Source organism: Schistocerca nitens, chromosome 1 (genome assembly GCF_023898315.1).
Source record: "Schistocerca nitens isolate TAMUIC-IGC-003100 chromosome 1, iqSchNite1.1, whole genome shotgun sequence".
In the NCBI taxonomy this organism is placed as follows: domain Eukaryota; kingdom Metazoa; phylum Arthropoda; class Insecta; order Orthoptera; family Acrididae; genus Schistocerca; species Schistocerca nitens.
In genome coordinates, this window is record NC_064614.1 from 754,631,771 (window position 1) to 754,650,618 (window position 18,848).

Sequence of the window (18,848 nt, forward strand, 5' to 3'; positions counted from 1 at the left end):
TCCAATTAGGAGATTTTGTTGCAATTTTACTGCAGATCTTCTATCTACACCTTTGTTTACCTATTCTCTCTCAAAAATCTGTAAGAATCGCTTTATTTGTCAGTTACCATAACGTATTGCTACGATACGTTGTCAGCTACGTACGATCTCACATGTTTTGTTACTCATCAGATGTCGATCAAACGCAAAAAGAAAGAACCAAAATACGTTAACATATCCTACCTTACAAACTGGTAGATGAACTCTATAAGATATCACATTAAAAAACCATATTCGCTTCATTGTCAGCTGAGTTACAGGTTGTTCTGCTGGTAATCAGATTGTGCTGTAACGTGGAATATACAAACTCACAGTAACGGATTTTCTTCCTGCACGACTTATAACTTACATGACATAGTGCCTCTGGAGGAGTGTTAAAACTACATAATAGTTTTTCACTTACCAAGAGATCAGTGGTCAAGTCATTGATTTTAATACACTAATGGCCATTAAAATTGCTACACCAAAAAGAAATGCAGACGATAAACGTGTATTCATTGGACAAATATATTATACTAGAACTGACATGTGATTACATTTTCACGCAATTTGGGTGCATAGATCCTGAGAAATCAGTAACCAGAACAACCACCTCTAGTAATAATAACGGCCTTGATACGCCTGGGCATTGAGTCAAACAGAGCTTGGATGGCGTGTACAGGTACAGCTGCCCGCGCAGCTTCAACACGATACCACAGTTCATCAAGAGTAGTGACTGGCGTATTGTGACGAGCCAGTTACTCGGCCACCATTGACCAGACGTTTTCAATTGGTGAGAGATCTGGAGAATGTGCTGGCCAGGGCAGCAGTCGAACATTTTCTGTATCCAGAAAGGTCTGTACAGGACCTGCAACATGCGGTCGTGCATTATCCTGCTGAAATGTAGGGTAGAAGGGTAGAGCCACGGGTTAACACATCTGAAATGTAACGTCCACTATTCAAAGTAATACGAACAAGAGGTGACCGAGACGTGTAACCAATGGCACCGCATACCATCACGCCGGGTGATACGCCAGTATGGCGAGGACGGATACACGCTTCCAATGTGCGTTCACGGCGATGTCGCCAAACACGGATGCGACCATCATGATGCTGTAAACAGAACCCGGATTCATCCGAAAAAATGAGGTTTTGCCATTCGTGCACCCAGGTTCATCGTTGAGTACACCATCGCAGGCGCTCTGTCTGTGATGCAGCGTCAAGGGTAACCGCAGCCATGTTCTCCGAGCTGATAGTCCATGCTGCTGCAAACGTCGTCGAACTGTTCGTGCAGATGGTTGTCGTCTTGCAAACGTCCCCATCTGTTGACTCAGGGATCGAGACGTGGCTGTACGATCCGTTACAGCCATGCGGATAAGATGCCTGTCATCTCGACTGCTAGTGATACGAGGCCGTTGCGATCCAGCACGGCGTTCCGTATTACTCTCCTGAACACACCGATTCCATATTCTGCTAGCAGTCATTGGATCTCGACCAACGCGAGCAACGATAAATCGCAATCGCGATAGGCTGCAATCCGACCTTTATCAAAGTCTGAAACGTGATGGTACGCATTTCTCCTCCTTACACGAGGCATCACAACAACGTTTCACCAGGCAACGCCGGTCAACTGCTGTTTGTGTATGAGAAATCGGTTGGAAACTTTCCTCATGTCAGCACGTTGTAGGTGTCGCCACCGCCGCCATCCTTGTGTGAATGCTCTAAAAAGCTAATCATTTGCATATCACAGCATCTTCTTCCTGTCGGTTAAATTTCGCGTCTGTAGCACGTCATCTTCGTGGTGTGGCAATTTTAATGGCCAGCATTGTAATTCTGATGTGTTGTCGCTCAGTTCCATTCTCCCTTCAGTCGACGTATGGTTACACGCCTCAGCGGTGAGATGACAGAATGTAATGGGAAGGCACATTGGTGATCACTGTGTCTCATGCAGGCATTCTCAACAGCTTCATCAGCATTCTCGTTTTCTTGAACTCCCATATTATGCAGCGAACAACTAAAGCTGTCTTCTTATCTAAGATTACCTTGAACACCAGAGTGCTTTCCTAGGCACAGTGGTAAGCCCTAGTCTTTCTTCGACATTTCATCTGACTTACCCAAACGATTTCACGGTTACAAAGTTTAAAGGGGTCTCTGAAGTAATGTGCAACTTCGCATTTTACAAATTACTGTATCGTTGTGAAGGAAGAACCAATACCAGAAACTTCCTAGGATTGACTGGAGATTGAACCCTAAACTTTTAGATTTTTAGTCTGACACACACACTTTTTTATGTTGAGGTAATACGATACTGAAGTGCTGCACTTAGCGCCAAACTCTTTCTTTTTCTTCTTCTTCTTGAGTCTCTAGATATCCATTCCTGGACGTAGGCCTCTTACAAAGATTTCCATTTTGATCTTTGCTGGGCGGTATAAATCCAGTTTTTTCTGCATGTTGTTGGTTGTCACCAGAGGATGTCCAACGCTTCGCTTGGAGTCCGCTGGACACCAGAGCATGAGTGTTTTGGACCATTTGAAGTTGCTCCTGGTCTCATGTCCTGCTCCGTGGTACATCAGTCTGGCAGTCCGCTCAGCAACGTCCAAGACCTCCGTTATTCTTATTATCTCTCGTTTCTCGATCCAGTTTCTCAGACTCAATCCAAACATTGCTCTCTCTACTGCCTGTCGACAGCCCCGGGAATCGATTTGCGCTTCTTGTTGAAAGTGTTATTGTTTCGAGCCATTATGTTGTTACTGGCGGAGTGCAAGGGTCATAAACCTTCCCACTGAAACGTACAAGTTTAGTGGGTTTGCGTAGAATGTATTTCGTGTGCAAAGCGGAAATGTTTGAGACGTTTTACATCTATGTTGCTCCTTTTCTGTCCGCAGGATAGACTTCTGAAGACATCCTCCACAACTCAGATGAGATTGCGTCTCTTCTCACAGGAAGAGTGGTATTTGCGAATAATGCTTTCGTAAATGTAGTGGGATATGTTGGTATATATATGTAGTCAATGCGGGCTCCGTTCATCGCCCGCATTACTGAATAGGTTTCGATCGTGTTGAACGCCTTCTGGTAGTCCATGAAGGCCATGCGGGGTGGGATATTACAATCAGCACATTTTTGTATCAGTCAGTTGTACTGAAACCTTTTCTGAATCCCACCTGTTCCACTGGCTGGTAAAAGTCAAATTTCTGGCTCGCGGTTTGTAATTTTTGTGTTGAAACTAATAGGGCTCTAATTCTCGATATTCGTGTTGTCATTTTTTTCTGAAGAGGTGACTCTGGATTCTTATCTTGTTTGACACATTTATTTAACAGAATTAGGAGTGCTTCTTCATATATCTCTCTTCCAATTTTAGCATCTCGCCCGTGACCTGATCTCCTCTGAGCGCCACACACTTCTTGAGTTGTTTTGAGCCCTTTCCATTTCATTTTTATCTTTAGGTTCCACTTATTCTAATCCCACATTCCTAATAGATATTCGTGATACAGTATGCAGGCTTTGGATTGTCACAGACTGACTGTAGAGCTTCCGATAAAAGTCCTTAACAATTTCTAAATATTTATGTCTTTTATCAACTACTCCGTGGCCATTCCAAAGCAGCTTGGTCTTTTTATAGACTGGAGAAAGGCCTCTCGTGTTCACTTTTTTTTGATGGATTCCTCGATCAGTCTTGTGAGCCAAACAACTTGTTCCATTTCTTAAAATATATTTGGAAAGTAAACCTCCTGCTCTTTGATGCATCGAACTTCCATGTTGAAAACAACTGGAAACATTTGGTTGCTTTACAGATGAGTTAATCTGATAAATACATGATGTTTAGCATGTAACCTAGAAAAAGTTTGGAAAAGGTTTGAAATAATGTTTAAAATTTGCTGGATATCGCTAAGTGCTTTCACTATAGGTTGGCAAATTTGCACTCCGTTTTAGCAAACGCTTGTTTTCCAAACATGTTTATGATGTCATATGTCTTGGACTATGCCGACCGTGGTGGCCGAGCGTTTCTAAGCGCTTCAGTCCGGAACCGTGCTGCTGCTACGGTCGCAGGTTCGAATCCTGTCTCGGGCATGGATGTATGTGATGTCCGTAGGTTATTTAGGTGTTAAGTAGTTCTATGTCTAAGGGACTGATGACCTCAGAAGTTAAGTCCCATAGTGCTCAGAGCCATTTGAACTTTTTTGTCCTGGACTATGTTTCCTGCAATGATATGATTTTGCAGGGACATTCAGTGGTTTAAGTGGATACTGTGTGCAAAGCGTGACGTGAATACAGTTAGCACTAGTCTACAGATAACTGCCGTAAGGCGCAAGTACTGTTTACGGCATTGCGCGGGAGAGAGTATCTTGCAAATCACTGCGTGCAGTTGTGTCCCGTCGTTTGGACAACGTTGCGGGTGGTGTGTCGCTTAACTGGGTGTATGTGTGTGTGTGTGTGTGTGTGTGTGTGTGTGTGTTTATGTCGTTCCTTGTTCGCAATGTGATCGAGCATACTTCTTTGGTGTGTGTAATTTCCGTTCACAGTGTATATGCGAAGGATTGAAGAGTGTTTCCTGTATTGACCTACGCGAAGAAAGAGTCGTATGTGGAAGCTCACTTTGCCTCCATACCAAAATTTTACCGTCTGAGCATTCCAAATGATTTGACAGTGTAATAACTATCTGATCAAAGGTATCCAGAGACCTATTAGTGGAATTCCGGAGGCTTCATGAAGGCTTGTACTCTGCTGGGAACGCTTCCGTTCAAGTGTCTGAATGTTTGTTGATGAATGGCAGTTCATTGCCGAATCCAGACAAGGCAGGCTGGACGCTGGGGTATGGAGCCAAGCCGACATTCCGACTCAGTCCTCAAAGGATTCCACCTGGCTAAGATCGGGACTGCGGCACACCAGTCCATTACAGGAACGTTACTGTCCACAAAGCATTACCTCACAGACGCTGCTTTATGGCAGGGTGCCCTGTCATGCTGACACAGGGTGACATTTAATGAACTATATGAAAAAAGTAAAGTAATTACTTTATTCAACATGTACACGTCACTACAGATATTCGGATTTAGGTTATGACACGTTCGATATGCCTGCCATCACTGGCGATGATACGGCACTGACGAATAGCGAGATTCTGCATGACCCGCTGAAGTGTCGGGACATCATTGCTGTCGATGACTTCCTGAATGGCTGTTTTCAGCTCAGCAATGGTTTTGAGATTATTCCTGTACATCTTTTCTTTAACATATCCCCATTAAAAAGGAGTTGCATGTGTTCAGAACCGGAGAATATGATGGCCACTAGAGGCCCATGCCAGTATCTGGGTATCCCAGAGCCAGAATGCGATCACCAAAGAGCTCCTCCAGGACACCAAACACTCTCCTGATTCGACTGGGTCGAGATCCGTGTTGCATGAACCAGATCTTGTAGAAATCAGGTTAACTTTGGATGAAATCATCTTCCAAACCTTCACGTACCGTTCGGTAGTCACCGTGCCATCAAAAAATATCGCACATTTCCAAAAACAGACATAATGTCTGATGAGATACCGCAATAACTGGTTATACAATGTTACTTATAATCCGTCTTGATTGCAAAATGTTTGTTCACATGTGCTGCGTCGCTGTATGTGAAAGTTGCTCTGTGTGGACTGGTTACTCCTGTAACCGAAATTGCAGATCTGAAGATTGTTCTAGAAGAACCGAAACCGGTCATGTGAATAAACATTTTGCAATCAAGACGGATTATAAGCAACATTAAATATCGTGATTAAACCGTGTCATGGCGCCTCAAACGGCGCGGCCACTCCGCGAGGCACATTTCCTCTCCATTTTCTTCAGTATGCACTAAAAGTACTGAATTTAGTACATCTCTCACCTACTCACCCCAGACGAATGACACAGATCAAATGAAGTGAACAAATTTTCCTCGTGTGTTTGAACTTGTGAAGCTACCGCATCACACGAATGTTTTTTGCTGTGACTGGAAACCACACCTCTGTTTATGACTCAGCCTATTGGTCCATACAGTACGACATCCGAGTCTATTATTACCCTTTGACTGTCAGAGGGCCGCGGAAAACTGACGACAGAAGCGTGCTTATATTCCTTGGACTCTTGATTCATGATTTACTAGAAATGTACCAAGCATCTCGAGACGTGCACTTTAACTTTCTATTCCTAGATGACAATGCCGAACAGTTTTATTTCAAGAAGCTGAGCACATTGTGATACCGTGACAAACAAGACTTTGGATTGCTGATTACTTAACTTTAATAATAGTTCGATGAATTACATACATTTGTGTAGAACATATATGTAATGTGAATAAAAGTTATAATGAATTGTTCTTAAGTTTTTAAAATCTTCTTAATACTCTCTTTCTCTCTCTCTCTCTCTCTCTCTCTCTCTCTCTCTCTCTCAAGATTTCAATATTTTTTGTACCTTCATGCAAATGAAAGATGATGCATGTACGGGTTCTGAATGTATCATATCAAAAAGCAATACATTTTTGTAGAAGAAATTTTAGTGAACTATACATTAAACTTTATTATATTTCTGTACACGAAAGATAAATTAACGCATTATGTATCTCCTCTTTATGCAAAATACACTGTAATCACATGTGGACTGAAATGACTGAATAAAATAATAGAATCTATATAGACAAATTCGATTACACCTACATTAGCTGAAGAACACTTGCTAATGCACAACTATAAACACAAGGAATCGACAAGAACTTTGAAGATTAAGAAATATTTACATTTTTGACACAAAACACTTGTAAAATCTGAAGCTGTTTGTTGAAGATAACCTTACAATCCTACCCATAATAAATAATGATTAATATAGTGTTGAAATATTTAACTATTTAAACATTGTAATTTATGCATTTAAAAAAGATGGAACAGAAAATGATTTTAAGTCTTTCAATCAATTTCAATTATTTCCATGACAATTTATATGTGGCTGCAACAATAGATGCAAGAGAATGTAATTAACAGAACTATCGTCATCCAGATGATCATTTCTTTCATGTACTATGAATAAAAAGCTACTATTTTTAGTTTTTTTCCAGAAAGTAATAGTCGATGGGATACTAGAAGAATCAATGAACAATTTTTCCCCTGCGATTGCACAGGTTCTTGACTGCCACAGTTCTCTTCTAACAATTTAGTCATTTCCTCTTTTGGAGCTCTGGTTCTATTGTGGGGTTGACAGCTTTACAGTAAAATTAAAGCCACATTATGGATTAATGTGACTTCTTTTTGGTCCCTTCTCTAAAGATTTTATAACTAGTTCTAGTGTAGCCAGATAACTCTTGACGCACTTCATGAAAATGATAGCAGTCAAATAGCTGTTTAATCACTCAACGTGCCTGAATTTCCATTATACATTTACATGATCCCATTTACTTTCTTTGGTTTTGTGATGTAAACTATTAACCAGACAATTCTTTTTGAAGCATATTACAGCAATACAGGACGGCAGAAAAGCAGTAATACTATAGCACATAAGTTTCGATCATAATTTCCAAATCCTCTAAAGGTAAAGTTCGTCAAATTCAAGAGACTAAGAAAGGCCTGCAAAAAGCAGTCAAATTAACAGTAAGTATATTTGAGATTATGAAGCATGGGCAATGTTGATGAATCAGTTTGGAAACGAGAGATACTAAATGTGCCTACAAAGCACCATCACCCTTGAGGTTCGTATTTGGACGATTCTTCTCAAATGAACTATTATCCTCATAAGCTTCTTGCACAGTATAAGATTAAGTAGAATGTAATCCTTAAATTAAAGAAATTATTCAGAAAAGGAGTATATTATTTACACTGCAGATAACATTTATAGGGTTTAAAGTTATAAAATTTGCCAAGTGAATCGTAACATCTCTGAAGGCCTGATTATTCAGTACATCAAGAGTTCTCCACAGTAGGGCAGACTGCCACCTGTTATTTAAGTAAGGAGCTGTGCTATTCAGTTATTAACGTCTGTGATGTCACATTTGATAAGATGTTGACGAGTACTAGATTCAATACCAGCCCCAGAAAATTAATTTGAATTACAAATCTGTCAGAACATCATAAAAAGAAAATGAGAAACATTTCATTGGAAATAGTAGGGCATCTTGAGAAGGAAAGCAAGAGCAATATACAATACTAAGGACTAGATATTACACTTATTGACAACATTATGCATGAACATTTTCAGGTCAATGTCACCTTGTTGATTACATAACTCATAACCTGTTTCTAAACATTTTCTGTAAGTAGACAATAAACTGGAACCTTTCACAATGCTTTATCATGAAGAAGAGGAAACATCAGTTTGACACATTCTGTAGCAAAAATAAGAAAAACGTCATCAAATATTTGTGTTGAATGGTGCTACATTACAGTGAAGTAATTGTATGTTTTATTTAATGAAAATGTTATCAGTGTATTTCATTTCTGAAACAATGTGGACAATAAATTGAGAAAACCCACGGGCCACTCCTTCAAATCACAAGTTTGATAGTCTGATACACTTTATGGTCCCTGCTGTTGTATCCCAGGTAATGTGGATCGAAAATCTCACAAGAGTGCAGTGTTGTTCACCTGGAAAACAATATGAGCTTTGGAGTGCAGAATGTGTCGCAACCCTAGACCATGAACAGTGGAGATTGTAACTCTGTGCTGCGCAGTAGTTTATCTTTGACATGTGCAGTATTTGTCCAGGAGCGATGAGCCAGCATCGCTGACCTGAGTCATGACTCGCTGACCATACTGGCTCTAGTGCAGGAGAGCGAACAGCGACGCAATCGCAACGCTGAGCATTGCTCCCATCATATGCCCTGCGCCAGCGCAATACTTTGCACTTTGTTCCGTTTTCGTGTACTTGTTCAAGTCTAGCTGCAGATTCTTCAGCTCATCCTCCACTCTCTCCAGCGTCATATTTGAAGAGTTCCGTGATCGTAAAAGGATCCATGAGATTTCTGCACAGAGAAAGAAGAGGTTTGATTCACTTGAGTCACAGAACAAAAAAAGTCTTGGTTTGGTTTTTAGCACAAACATATGAGGCTGTCGTTTACACACACAACTCTTTTGAGGTAATTACTCCAACTTTATTGTGCTAGCAAATCTCAAACATTATGTGTGTTGTATGTGAGCTGCTACAGTATATAAGTAATGCAAGATAACTTATAAATTAATAACTTCAATTTAAATATTTCGAGATTATGGTACGTAATACAGTTCTTTGTTCTGTTTGCATCCTGGTACCCAGTGAAATCCCCTGGCCACAGTACCGTAGCACACCACTTAAGGTGGCAAAATAAATTATTAAATGGAGATGGGCTATGCCATTTTGTTTAGGATTGTTGTAGCAGAATGACACGACACTATGGTGCAGTGATTTGAACAGGTACCAAAACTGTACGCATATACCTGCATCCATAAAAATTAAATTTTTTCTAGATGATTATTACAGCTTCTTGAATAACCCACCAGACTGTTTACATTGCATAATTAAATGTGGTATATATATGTAATGTAGTTTTACACTTTGTGAAAGAACTGTTGAGAGGGTCTCAGAAATTGTGCCTGTTACTCCACTTCCAGCATTACTCATACGAAGTGGCAAGTCACACTGTGTGTACAGTATCAGATGACCACACAATGTAAACAGAAAATATGATTTTAAACAATAACTATCCACCCGGGAGAGGGATTAATTCGGTTAAAGTGGCGTGTGTGTTTTAAAAAGAATGGTGGTTTATGTATGTGCAGTTGTAAACGAGGATGACTAATACTGGAAAAATGACTTCATTTAATAAACGAATCATGCCAGGAGATTCATGGAGAAAGAAACATGACTGTGCTGAACAACAATAAAGCTAACTGACTGACCTGTAGAAGCTGCCATGCCCGGGCGCTTAACGCAGGACCACACAATGGAGTAGTTGTCGTAGTCTGTACTCAGAATCCAGTAGTTACCTGCAACATTACCATTACCTCCTGTAGTCAACAGTGTCAACTTCATGAATAGTATACCACCTTCCAATACATAATCTCAATACTCAGAGAGACAGATGTCCCACCAGTATTTGTCCTTATTTCTTGGTAGTATTTGCCTAAAAACTCCACTGGTGGTCTTACTTTCTAGCTTGAAAGAAGTAAGATTAGATTTCAGAGTCCACTATAAATCATGGCAATTTCAGTCAAAAAACGAGCCTATTGATAGAGTATCACGAAAATAAGCAGCTTTGCCTTTGTTTATACACGGGTGAATAAAAGTAAAGTGAAGAAGACTGTTCCTAACAGGAAAAGGAACAAACGTTGATATCAGCATCCCTCTAGAAATGGATGTCGAGTCTCAGTAAAGCACTTAACAATACCAGTACATAACAGAGCAGTAATTTCTTGCTTGTTAGAAAAGACCTTGAAAGTGATCTCCATGGCCAGGAATGCAAGCCTTCACAAGCCACATAATGGATTGCCGCTTTCGAATGTTCCAGGCTGTAATCGAATAGTGTCATAGGCTATACCACAGTTGAAGGGCCTGCACATCAGCAACTGGTTGAGCTTACAATGCCCTTTACAGATGCCCTCACAGTAAAAATTGGGGAGCTGTAAGTCTGATGATCGAGGTGACCTCATACTTATGTCCTTTATGACGTTATGGCAAAGCAAACGGTCGAAGTGGATGGAAGCCAAAATACCTACCTGAACACTGAAATTAAATTATTGTTGATGTCACGACTGAATCATATATAACAGTCTCAACATTCATATTCATTTTCCCGTCAGGAATTCTCATCAAGTTTGTCCTCCTTAATGTTCACCCCATATGTACGAGGTCGGTTCAATACATACCCCTGTTCGGTGACAGATATTCTTAAGCCAAGTGGAGGTTAATAATGTGTGTCTCCATTTTTTATTAACACAAAAAGGCACGATTTGAATTCAAAAGGCCATTTCAAATTTTGTTATATAATTTTCACTGAGTGTAAATTTGCAGTCTGTTTCACCGAATAAGTGAAACCATTCGCTTTTGGATGGAAACTTATGACGAGCTAAAAGCTAAATTGAATGCTGTATACAGTGGACCTTCGCCATCAATGACAGATATTGCTTCAACGAATTTAAACGTGGTCGCCAATCCTTTTGTGGTGATAATCACACAGGTCATCGGCATATCTGGTTACTGATGGAATCATCAAGTCCACGACATGATTCTCACTGCTCGTTTAACAGCAGTGCGCATAGAAGCAGACAACATGTGTACCGAGGGAAACGACAATATTTTACACAAAAAGTTGGCGATGAAAAAATTTTCGGTTCTACAAATGACGTGAGTACAAATGAACAGTTGGGTATGGCTTTCAAGTCCAAACCTGTGTTTGGAGACATTTAAGTGAGATGCGAAGGACACTTTGTAGTGAGTCGTCACCGTCAGTGAGACATTACATCCGGAAACCAAATGACAATGAAAGCTACAGGATGCTTCTGGTGAACCTGGTCCAAGGAAATAATGTTCCCATCAGCCAGGGATAGTAAGGAAATCATACTAATGGCTTGTGTGTTTCAAGTCTTTCGTGGCGGCATAATTAAATAAAGAGATCTTTTCGTATTCGACGCCTAGTGAGATAAAACATTCGAGCTTTCGACAGCCGTCACGGCAGTCGTCCTCAAGAATTAACATAGATGTTGGGCTAGGCAAGCAGCAGCGTCCAGAACTTTCGAGAGATGAGCCTAAATCCATCGGGATACGGACCATGCTTCTGAACATCAACGTTGAGCGTGGCGAGTTCAGCGTGCTGCTATATGCCCAGAAACGATACGACTTTGCGTACGGTACGCGCCTCTCAACGTGGTAAAGCTTATCGCAGCACGCCCCAGTGGCATTTGTCAGCCATCTGGCTCGCAAATCACACTATGAAATCGACGGGCATAAAATTCCTTTATTAAAAAGCACACTTCCCCGCTTTTCCGTGTGTTATGTTGAACGATGGAAATTCCATGGAGGAATTTCAACAATTTAGGAAAAGATAGTCAGCTACACACGATAAAGAATACTCGTTAAGTTGCAGACAGGCAAGATTAAAACGCACTTACGCAAAGCTTTCAGCCACAGCCTTCATCAGCAAAAAGGAAACCAACATCATTCATACAAACAAGCAAACACACCTCATGCACACATGACACCGACTCCAGCAGCTCAGTCTACAATGCTACTACCATGTGGGATGGCAACAGAAATCCGGAGGGGGCGGGAAAAGGGAATGAATAGTAGGATATGGATGGGGAGACAGAGGAACACTGTCTGGCAAAGTTTTCAGGGACTAGAATGCAAACAGGCGCAGTATCAGGAGATAGTGAGGCAGGTAGGTTCGGGAAAAAAAAGGAGTGAAAGAAAGAGGATCAGGGAAAAATGGGTGGGTGCGTTGACATACTGCGGCAAACAAAGAGACTGGAAGATGAGAATGGGGAGGAGATGTTAGATAGAAGGGTTGGAAACTGTTAGGTGAAGGGTTTGGAGATATTATATTACCAAAGGTTGAGGCCGGGATAATTACGGGATCAGAGAATTCGTTGTAAACATAACTTCAATCTGCGCAGTTCAGAAAAGCTGGTGGTGGAGCAGAGGATCCAGATAGCTTGGGTAGTGAAGTAGCCATTGAAATCAAGCATGTCATGCTGAGCTGCATGTTGTGCCACTGGGTGGTCTACTTTGTTCTTGCCCACAGTTTGGTGGTGCCCATTCGTTCTGGTGGACAGCTGATTGGTGGTCATACAAATATAAAAAGCTGTAAAATGGTTCCAGCAGAGCTTATAATGACATGGCTGCTTTCACAGGTGACCTGGCCCCTGATGGGATAGAATAAAGCTGTGACAGTAATGGAAGCGCTGGGTGGGTGGATTGGGCAGGTCTTTCACCTGGTCTTCCACAGGTATATGATCCTGGCGGCAAGGGATTGGGATTGGAAGTGGCCTAGTGATGGACTAGGATGTTGTGGAGGTTGGCTGGGCAATGGAACATAAATTTAGGAGGGGTGGTAAGGATCTTGTGTAGAATATCCCTTGTGTCATGGCATGATGATAGGTAATCAAAGCCCTGGCGAAGGATATGATTCAGTTGTTCCAGTCCAAGCTGGTACTGGGTGACAAAGAGGGCACTCTTCAGTGGCCAGTTCTTGAAGGTGGTAGGAGGATGGGGGTGTGAGGGGGAAATGGCATAGGAGACCTGTTTGCAGGCTTGGTTTGAGCAGTAGTGTCTGTCTGTGAAGGCAATGGTGAAGCCTTCAGCATACTGAGAAAGGGAGCTTTTGTCACTGCAGATACACCATCGCTGGGGGCTAGACTATGTGGGAGGCATTTTTTGGCGTGAAAAGTGTGACAGTTTTCGAAATGCAGGTACTGTTGGGGTTTAATGTGGTCAGAGGTGCGTATTGAGCCATCAGAGGAGGAGTTCAACGTCTATGAAGTTGGCATGCTGGGTTGAGAAGGACCAGATGAAGTGGATGGGTTAGAAAGCGTAGAGATTTTGAAGGAATGAAGATATGGTGTCTTGGCCATGTGTCCAGACCATGAAGATATTATCAATGATTCAGACTAAGGAATTGCCGTTTTGGGAGGCTAAAAAGGACTCTTCTATATAGCCAATAAACATGTTGGCATGGGAGGGTGCCATGATGGTGCCCATGGCTGTGCAGTGGATCTGTTTATCTACCTTCCCTTCTAAAAATAAGTACTTGTGGATTAGGGTAAAGTTAGTAAGGTGTATGAGGAATGAGGTAAAGGGGTGGGGATGATGGGTAGTTGATGAAGTAAGTGGTTGTTATCTTTGATGTGAGAGGCTAGATTACAGGGAATTGGTTGGAGTTGTTGGTCAATGAGGGCCAAAACTCTTTCAGTGGGGGCAGAATAACTAACCATAATGGGGCATCCAGGATTGTGGGGTTTGTGGATTTTGGGGAGCATATAGAGAGTTGGTGCATGGGGTATCAGTGATGAGGAATGAGACTGATTCAGGGGAGAGGTTCTGGGAAGGGCTTAAGGCTTTAAGCAGGGACTACTGGGATGGGATCACTCTGGCAGAGTTTATAGGTGAAGGAACCAGACAATTAGTGGACACCTTCTTCTAGGTAGTCACTGCAATTCATAACAACAGTGGTGAAAACTTTGTCTGTGGGTTGGATGATTAGATCAAGGTTTGTTTTCTCGTTGTGTGGGCTGTTCTTTCTTCTGCTGGAAAGCTGGTATTCTGAGGAGGGGTCCTGGGGAAAGATAGTGAGGCTAAGTTGGGGGTAAGGAATTTCTATAAGATGACTAGTGGTAGATTATGTGGGAGGTCGCAGTGATGTAAACTGGGAGAGGCACAATTCAGTGTTAGAATTAGTTTGTTTTTGGTTGGGGATTGATGGAAAAGAAGTGCTTCTATTGCAGGAGAAGGACAGTCCAGCATGATTTAATTTGGTTGTAGGGCTAAAGGTGAGGCCTTTGGACAGGACAAACTTCTGCAGAGCTGAGGGTTCTGGTAGAAAGATTACCAACAGTGCTATGGGAACGTTTCGGTTCTGGATTCGATGGAGTTTTGGTAGGGAGTTTTGGGGGACGTGGCAAGTTGAAAAAATGAGCTTGGGGCACAGCTTAGGTGCTGCAAGGGGTGGACAAGGGGGAACACTGTGGGAAGGATAGGGGATGGATAGTGGTGTCCTGAGGTGGCAGTAGGATGCCAGCAAGATGGATAACTTACGGAGGTGGTGTCTGGAATGCTCCTCCAGGTGCTGGACAGAAAGGAACTAAATTTCACAGATGTGTGTATGGAGTGGGAACTGCACAGTAATAGTGTCTTGCACAGGGAGCGGAGGTGGTTCTGGGGTGCCTGTACCATGGAGATGTGTTTTTGCCATACAGGGTTTGTGAGGACTAGGGACCGTCAGAATCTGAGAAGTTTAAGGTCGTTGTGAAAGGAGGGGGCAGGATTCAAAGAAAGGAATTTTTATGGCTAGGCAGGGGGGGGGGGGGGTTCCATGGTTTAGGCAGCATTTGAGAAATAGAATGTGGGACTGGGTTTTAGCCAGGGAATGGGATAATTTTTTGAACTGGTGCAGAAAGATGGAGCAGGGGTCCATTGTGGAGGATCGGACTAAAAAACCGGGAATGACATGGAAATGAGCAAAATAGGTGTTAATGGTTGTGAAAGGAGCTGTATAAGAGAAAAGACGCTTAAGCAATACGTAGGGACACGCAGAAACACATATAGATACGAAGAAATACGCACAAACACGCAAAAATGCGCACAAATACAAAAAATACGTAAAAGTACTCAAAAATGCGTGAAACCGTGTAAAAATACGCAAAAATACGTTAAAACAGGAAAGGAACAGATGAGATATGGGAGTGTGTGTGTGTGTGTGTGTTACAATAAGTGAAGAGAGGGGGAGGGAGCGATGGGTTAGGTCGTGGATCACAATATCTTGTGGCTTGGGCAGATGTGGAAAATAAGATGAGGGATGAAGTGGGGTCAGTAGGAGTAAATATTATTCTACAAACAGTAGTCCCCCTCCCCCCCCCCCCCCGTCAGTCCACTTATCTCCTCCCCACCCTTGTTGCATTTTGGTCTGAGCTGCTGGATTATCATGTGTGTGTGTGAGCTGTGCTTATTTATGTGTATGAATGATGGGTGTTTCTCTTTTGCTGATGAAGGCTGTGGCCAAAAGCTTGGTGTAAATGTCTTCACTGTGCCTGTCTACAATTTAACATATCTTCTCTACGGTAAGTAGCAATCCATTTTTTCCTATGTTGTTATGTTGCTCAGTCTGTGGTATACGTAAATATAAAATTACTTCATTATCCATTAACATGATATAAGGCGAAAAGGTCAGTATCATGCGCAGTCAATAAGAACATCAGCTTACAGAAGTTACATTTCAAGTAATTTTCCAGATAAGAAAAAATTATTTCATCTTGTTCACTTTTTAGCAAAATCCTAAGGTCATACTTACTTGATTACTGTTCCTATTCAGTAGCAGTATCTTTATATGTGAAATACGAAACTTCAAACAAGGAAGTGCAAAATATCTTACTGCAAGTAGTGCAAGCTGTCTTGTACATAAAGCCAGTCTAACAAACTCACTCCTCAGAAAGAGAGCACTCATATTTGCGTAACACCGAATGGTATACTGCTATTAGGCTAATAATGAATCAGAACCTATTTGAAAATGGATAGGTCAGTACAACAATAATTGGAGCCACTGAGACGCGAATCAGCAACACGTCACCTGTTACCCTAGAATTCTGCCTCTCTACTCACTGCGCTACACCGACCATGAATGTATTACGACCATATTTTGCATCTTATCATCTCTTGAAGCTTTAACTGTAAATGTGTTATTAAATAATTATAACAAACTGTACCAAAAACAATGCCTTTTGTGGAATGCTCAATGAGCTGCTGCCTTGAAACGGAATACTTTTATAATATGCTAGTTACAATAATTCTTTAACCACCAATGCGGCGTTCCCCGTCATTTTACTACAACACAATTAATCACACGATTAATGAGGGGTTTTTGAGAGATCCTCAATTTGCTGGTGCCTAGAAACTATATATGGACTTCGAATGAAAGCCGATATGGCGTCTCGCGACTCTGTACTGAAAGGAGGTGACGTCATGTGACATAGGTGGCGTTCTTCCATCTCATTGGTCGACGTTCAAACGCACGTTCAGAATATCTGACATGCAAGATAATGCCCTGCGCGTTCGGAGAGATGCCCCAACGTGTTTCCTCCACGCTATGATGCATAAACTTGGCACGCTCAACACCTAACATTTGAATGCACGGTCGGTGCACCGACGGCTTGAAGACCTTCGACAGTTGGGTGTCGGCGGCAGCGGCTCTTTCCAGTATGGCGCCTCTCCCTGTCACCTACTGCCGTCGTGGTTCCCGTGGCAGACTGGAGCTAAGGTGGCTGCTTAACTCATCTTCCTGTGCATGCGTTAATTAGGACGATCTCTGGAACGTTCTGGACACTGCCGCCTCATGAGTATAAGGCGGTCGACTCCCTTTTCCCGACAGAATTAAATTCTTGAGGGCGATGGCGGTGACAGCTGTAGAAAGCTCGAGAAATTAATTTCAGTCGACGCGACTTGAGAACAGAGAACATCGTATCCATACTCAGGTATTAAAGAAAGGGGGGAAAGGACGATCACTTGACAATAGAGTACTGCCGTGATATACTGCACCGCTTTGGCAAGAAACTTGAGGAAATACCGTCCCATTTATCAAAGACTTAAGTGCTGCTCTATCACGACAATGCTCCAGCACGATCATCGGGAAATTTCTTGCATCACTACCGTATCCACCCGGCCTGGCTCTTAGCAGTTTCTATTCCCAAATATAAAAAACGGCTCGACAGGAAAAATATTTTGTTCAAATGAGGCAATCGTCGAAATAGGAGCGTAGTGACGTGACCTGCATATTGGGAAGCGTTTACATCTTTTAAATGATCGCTAGCATAAAATAATTTGTGGCTTCATTTCTAAGAGTGTGTACCGCAAACGGCCTCGTGTATTCTGGAAAAAGTGTCGTCATACGTTAACAGTGGAATGTCACTGGGATCAAGTGAATTTAGGAGACTCCTGGAAGACTTAGATAGGCCACAATATGTGAAGCTGAAGTAACAGTTCATCAAGTGCACATTTAGATGTCTTCGTTCTCCACCAGCCAGACATGAGTCATATAATGCCAAAGCAATTCTGCTGTCAACCGATTCGTTATAATTGTATCTTAAAAAAGGCTTCAGTAGTCATAGAGTCGCTAACTAGGACTCAATATTTAATAATTATTTCCACTCACGACAGAATACCTGTAACGACATACCCAAGAATGCAGCCAAGTACTAAATTGACAAATTGTCGCCGTCATTTGTTCAAGAAATTTATTCATTGTAGAAACAATTTTATAGTTAATATAAATTACATATTTTAACAATGCGTATTTCAGTCATGTTACATCCTGCTGTTTTAGGAATTCGACGTGGTTACCTTCGGAGAAACTTACAAGAACTCAGTGTCACACAAAGTAAGCTTGAGTTTCTTTGGCCATCATAGTGCTTTAATATACATAGTCGCATAGAAATTGGTTTATGCCTGCGTGGATCCTATCTAATAATAGGACACACAGTCATATTTAGTCAGGTCTAGTTTCACGCGGAATTTAAACATCAATGGAACTTGGCCTCAAACGAAGCAATGCCAGAGGTGAAATTGATTGCCTTAGAAAATTGGTACTAGTCTGGGATTGAAACTCAGAACTCTGCAGTGGTAATGTGGGACGTAAGTAATCAGCAAATATTAATTTCAGTTAAATATATTACGTTATGACTGACGTACCAACGAAGTTTGGCACAGTTTGTATTCTCATTTTTCGACTGCTGTTCTAGAGATTGATCCAAAACAATCCTATGTTGATTCAGTGGTAAGAGTGGAACATAACTGCAACGGCTCAAGAATGGAGAGGGAAACTGGCCAACGCCTGTGCCTTAATAGAATTAGGAACACTAGGGAAGATCCAAATCTGGATAGCGGGGCAATGATTGGAACAGCGGTTCTCCTGAATGCGAATAGAATGCCTTCACCACTGCGTTATTTGTCTGCCACAGGAGGGACAGATGAGACCCATTCGGACTATGCATTGATTTGTTTTCCGCCCTGAAATGTAGAAATAAGGATCTTCTCGCCAAGCCGTGAAGGCCCAAAATGTCTACCGTTCGTTGTGTCACTCTCTGCCCTGCGGCGTCATGCGGATGCGGTATGCAGGGTCATCGTGGCCAACACACCGCTCTCCCGAACGTTTTG

General features: G+C 42.0%; 1 protein-coding gene across 2 annotated transcripts in view; it reads right to left on the bottom strand.

Annotated features, from left to right (window-relative positions):
- Positions 1-6,257: 6,257 nt before the first annotated feature.
- LOC126260874 (lazarillo protein) overlaps positions 6,258-18,848 on the bottom strand; it is a 64,971-nt gene continuing 52,380 nt past the window's right edge. For both annotated transcript variants that reach the window (XM_049958322.1, XM_049958313.1), the window contains exons 4-5: positions 9,893-9,979; positions 6,258-8,979 (exon numbers count right to left, since the gene is read on the bottom strand). In XM_049958322.1, the coding sequence (XP_049814279.1) occupies positions 8,777-8,979; positions 9,893-9,979 (290 nt within the window). In that variant the 3' untranslated portion in view covers positions 6,258-8,776. The remainder of the gene's footprint in view (positions 8,980-9,892; positions 9,980-18,848) is intronic.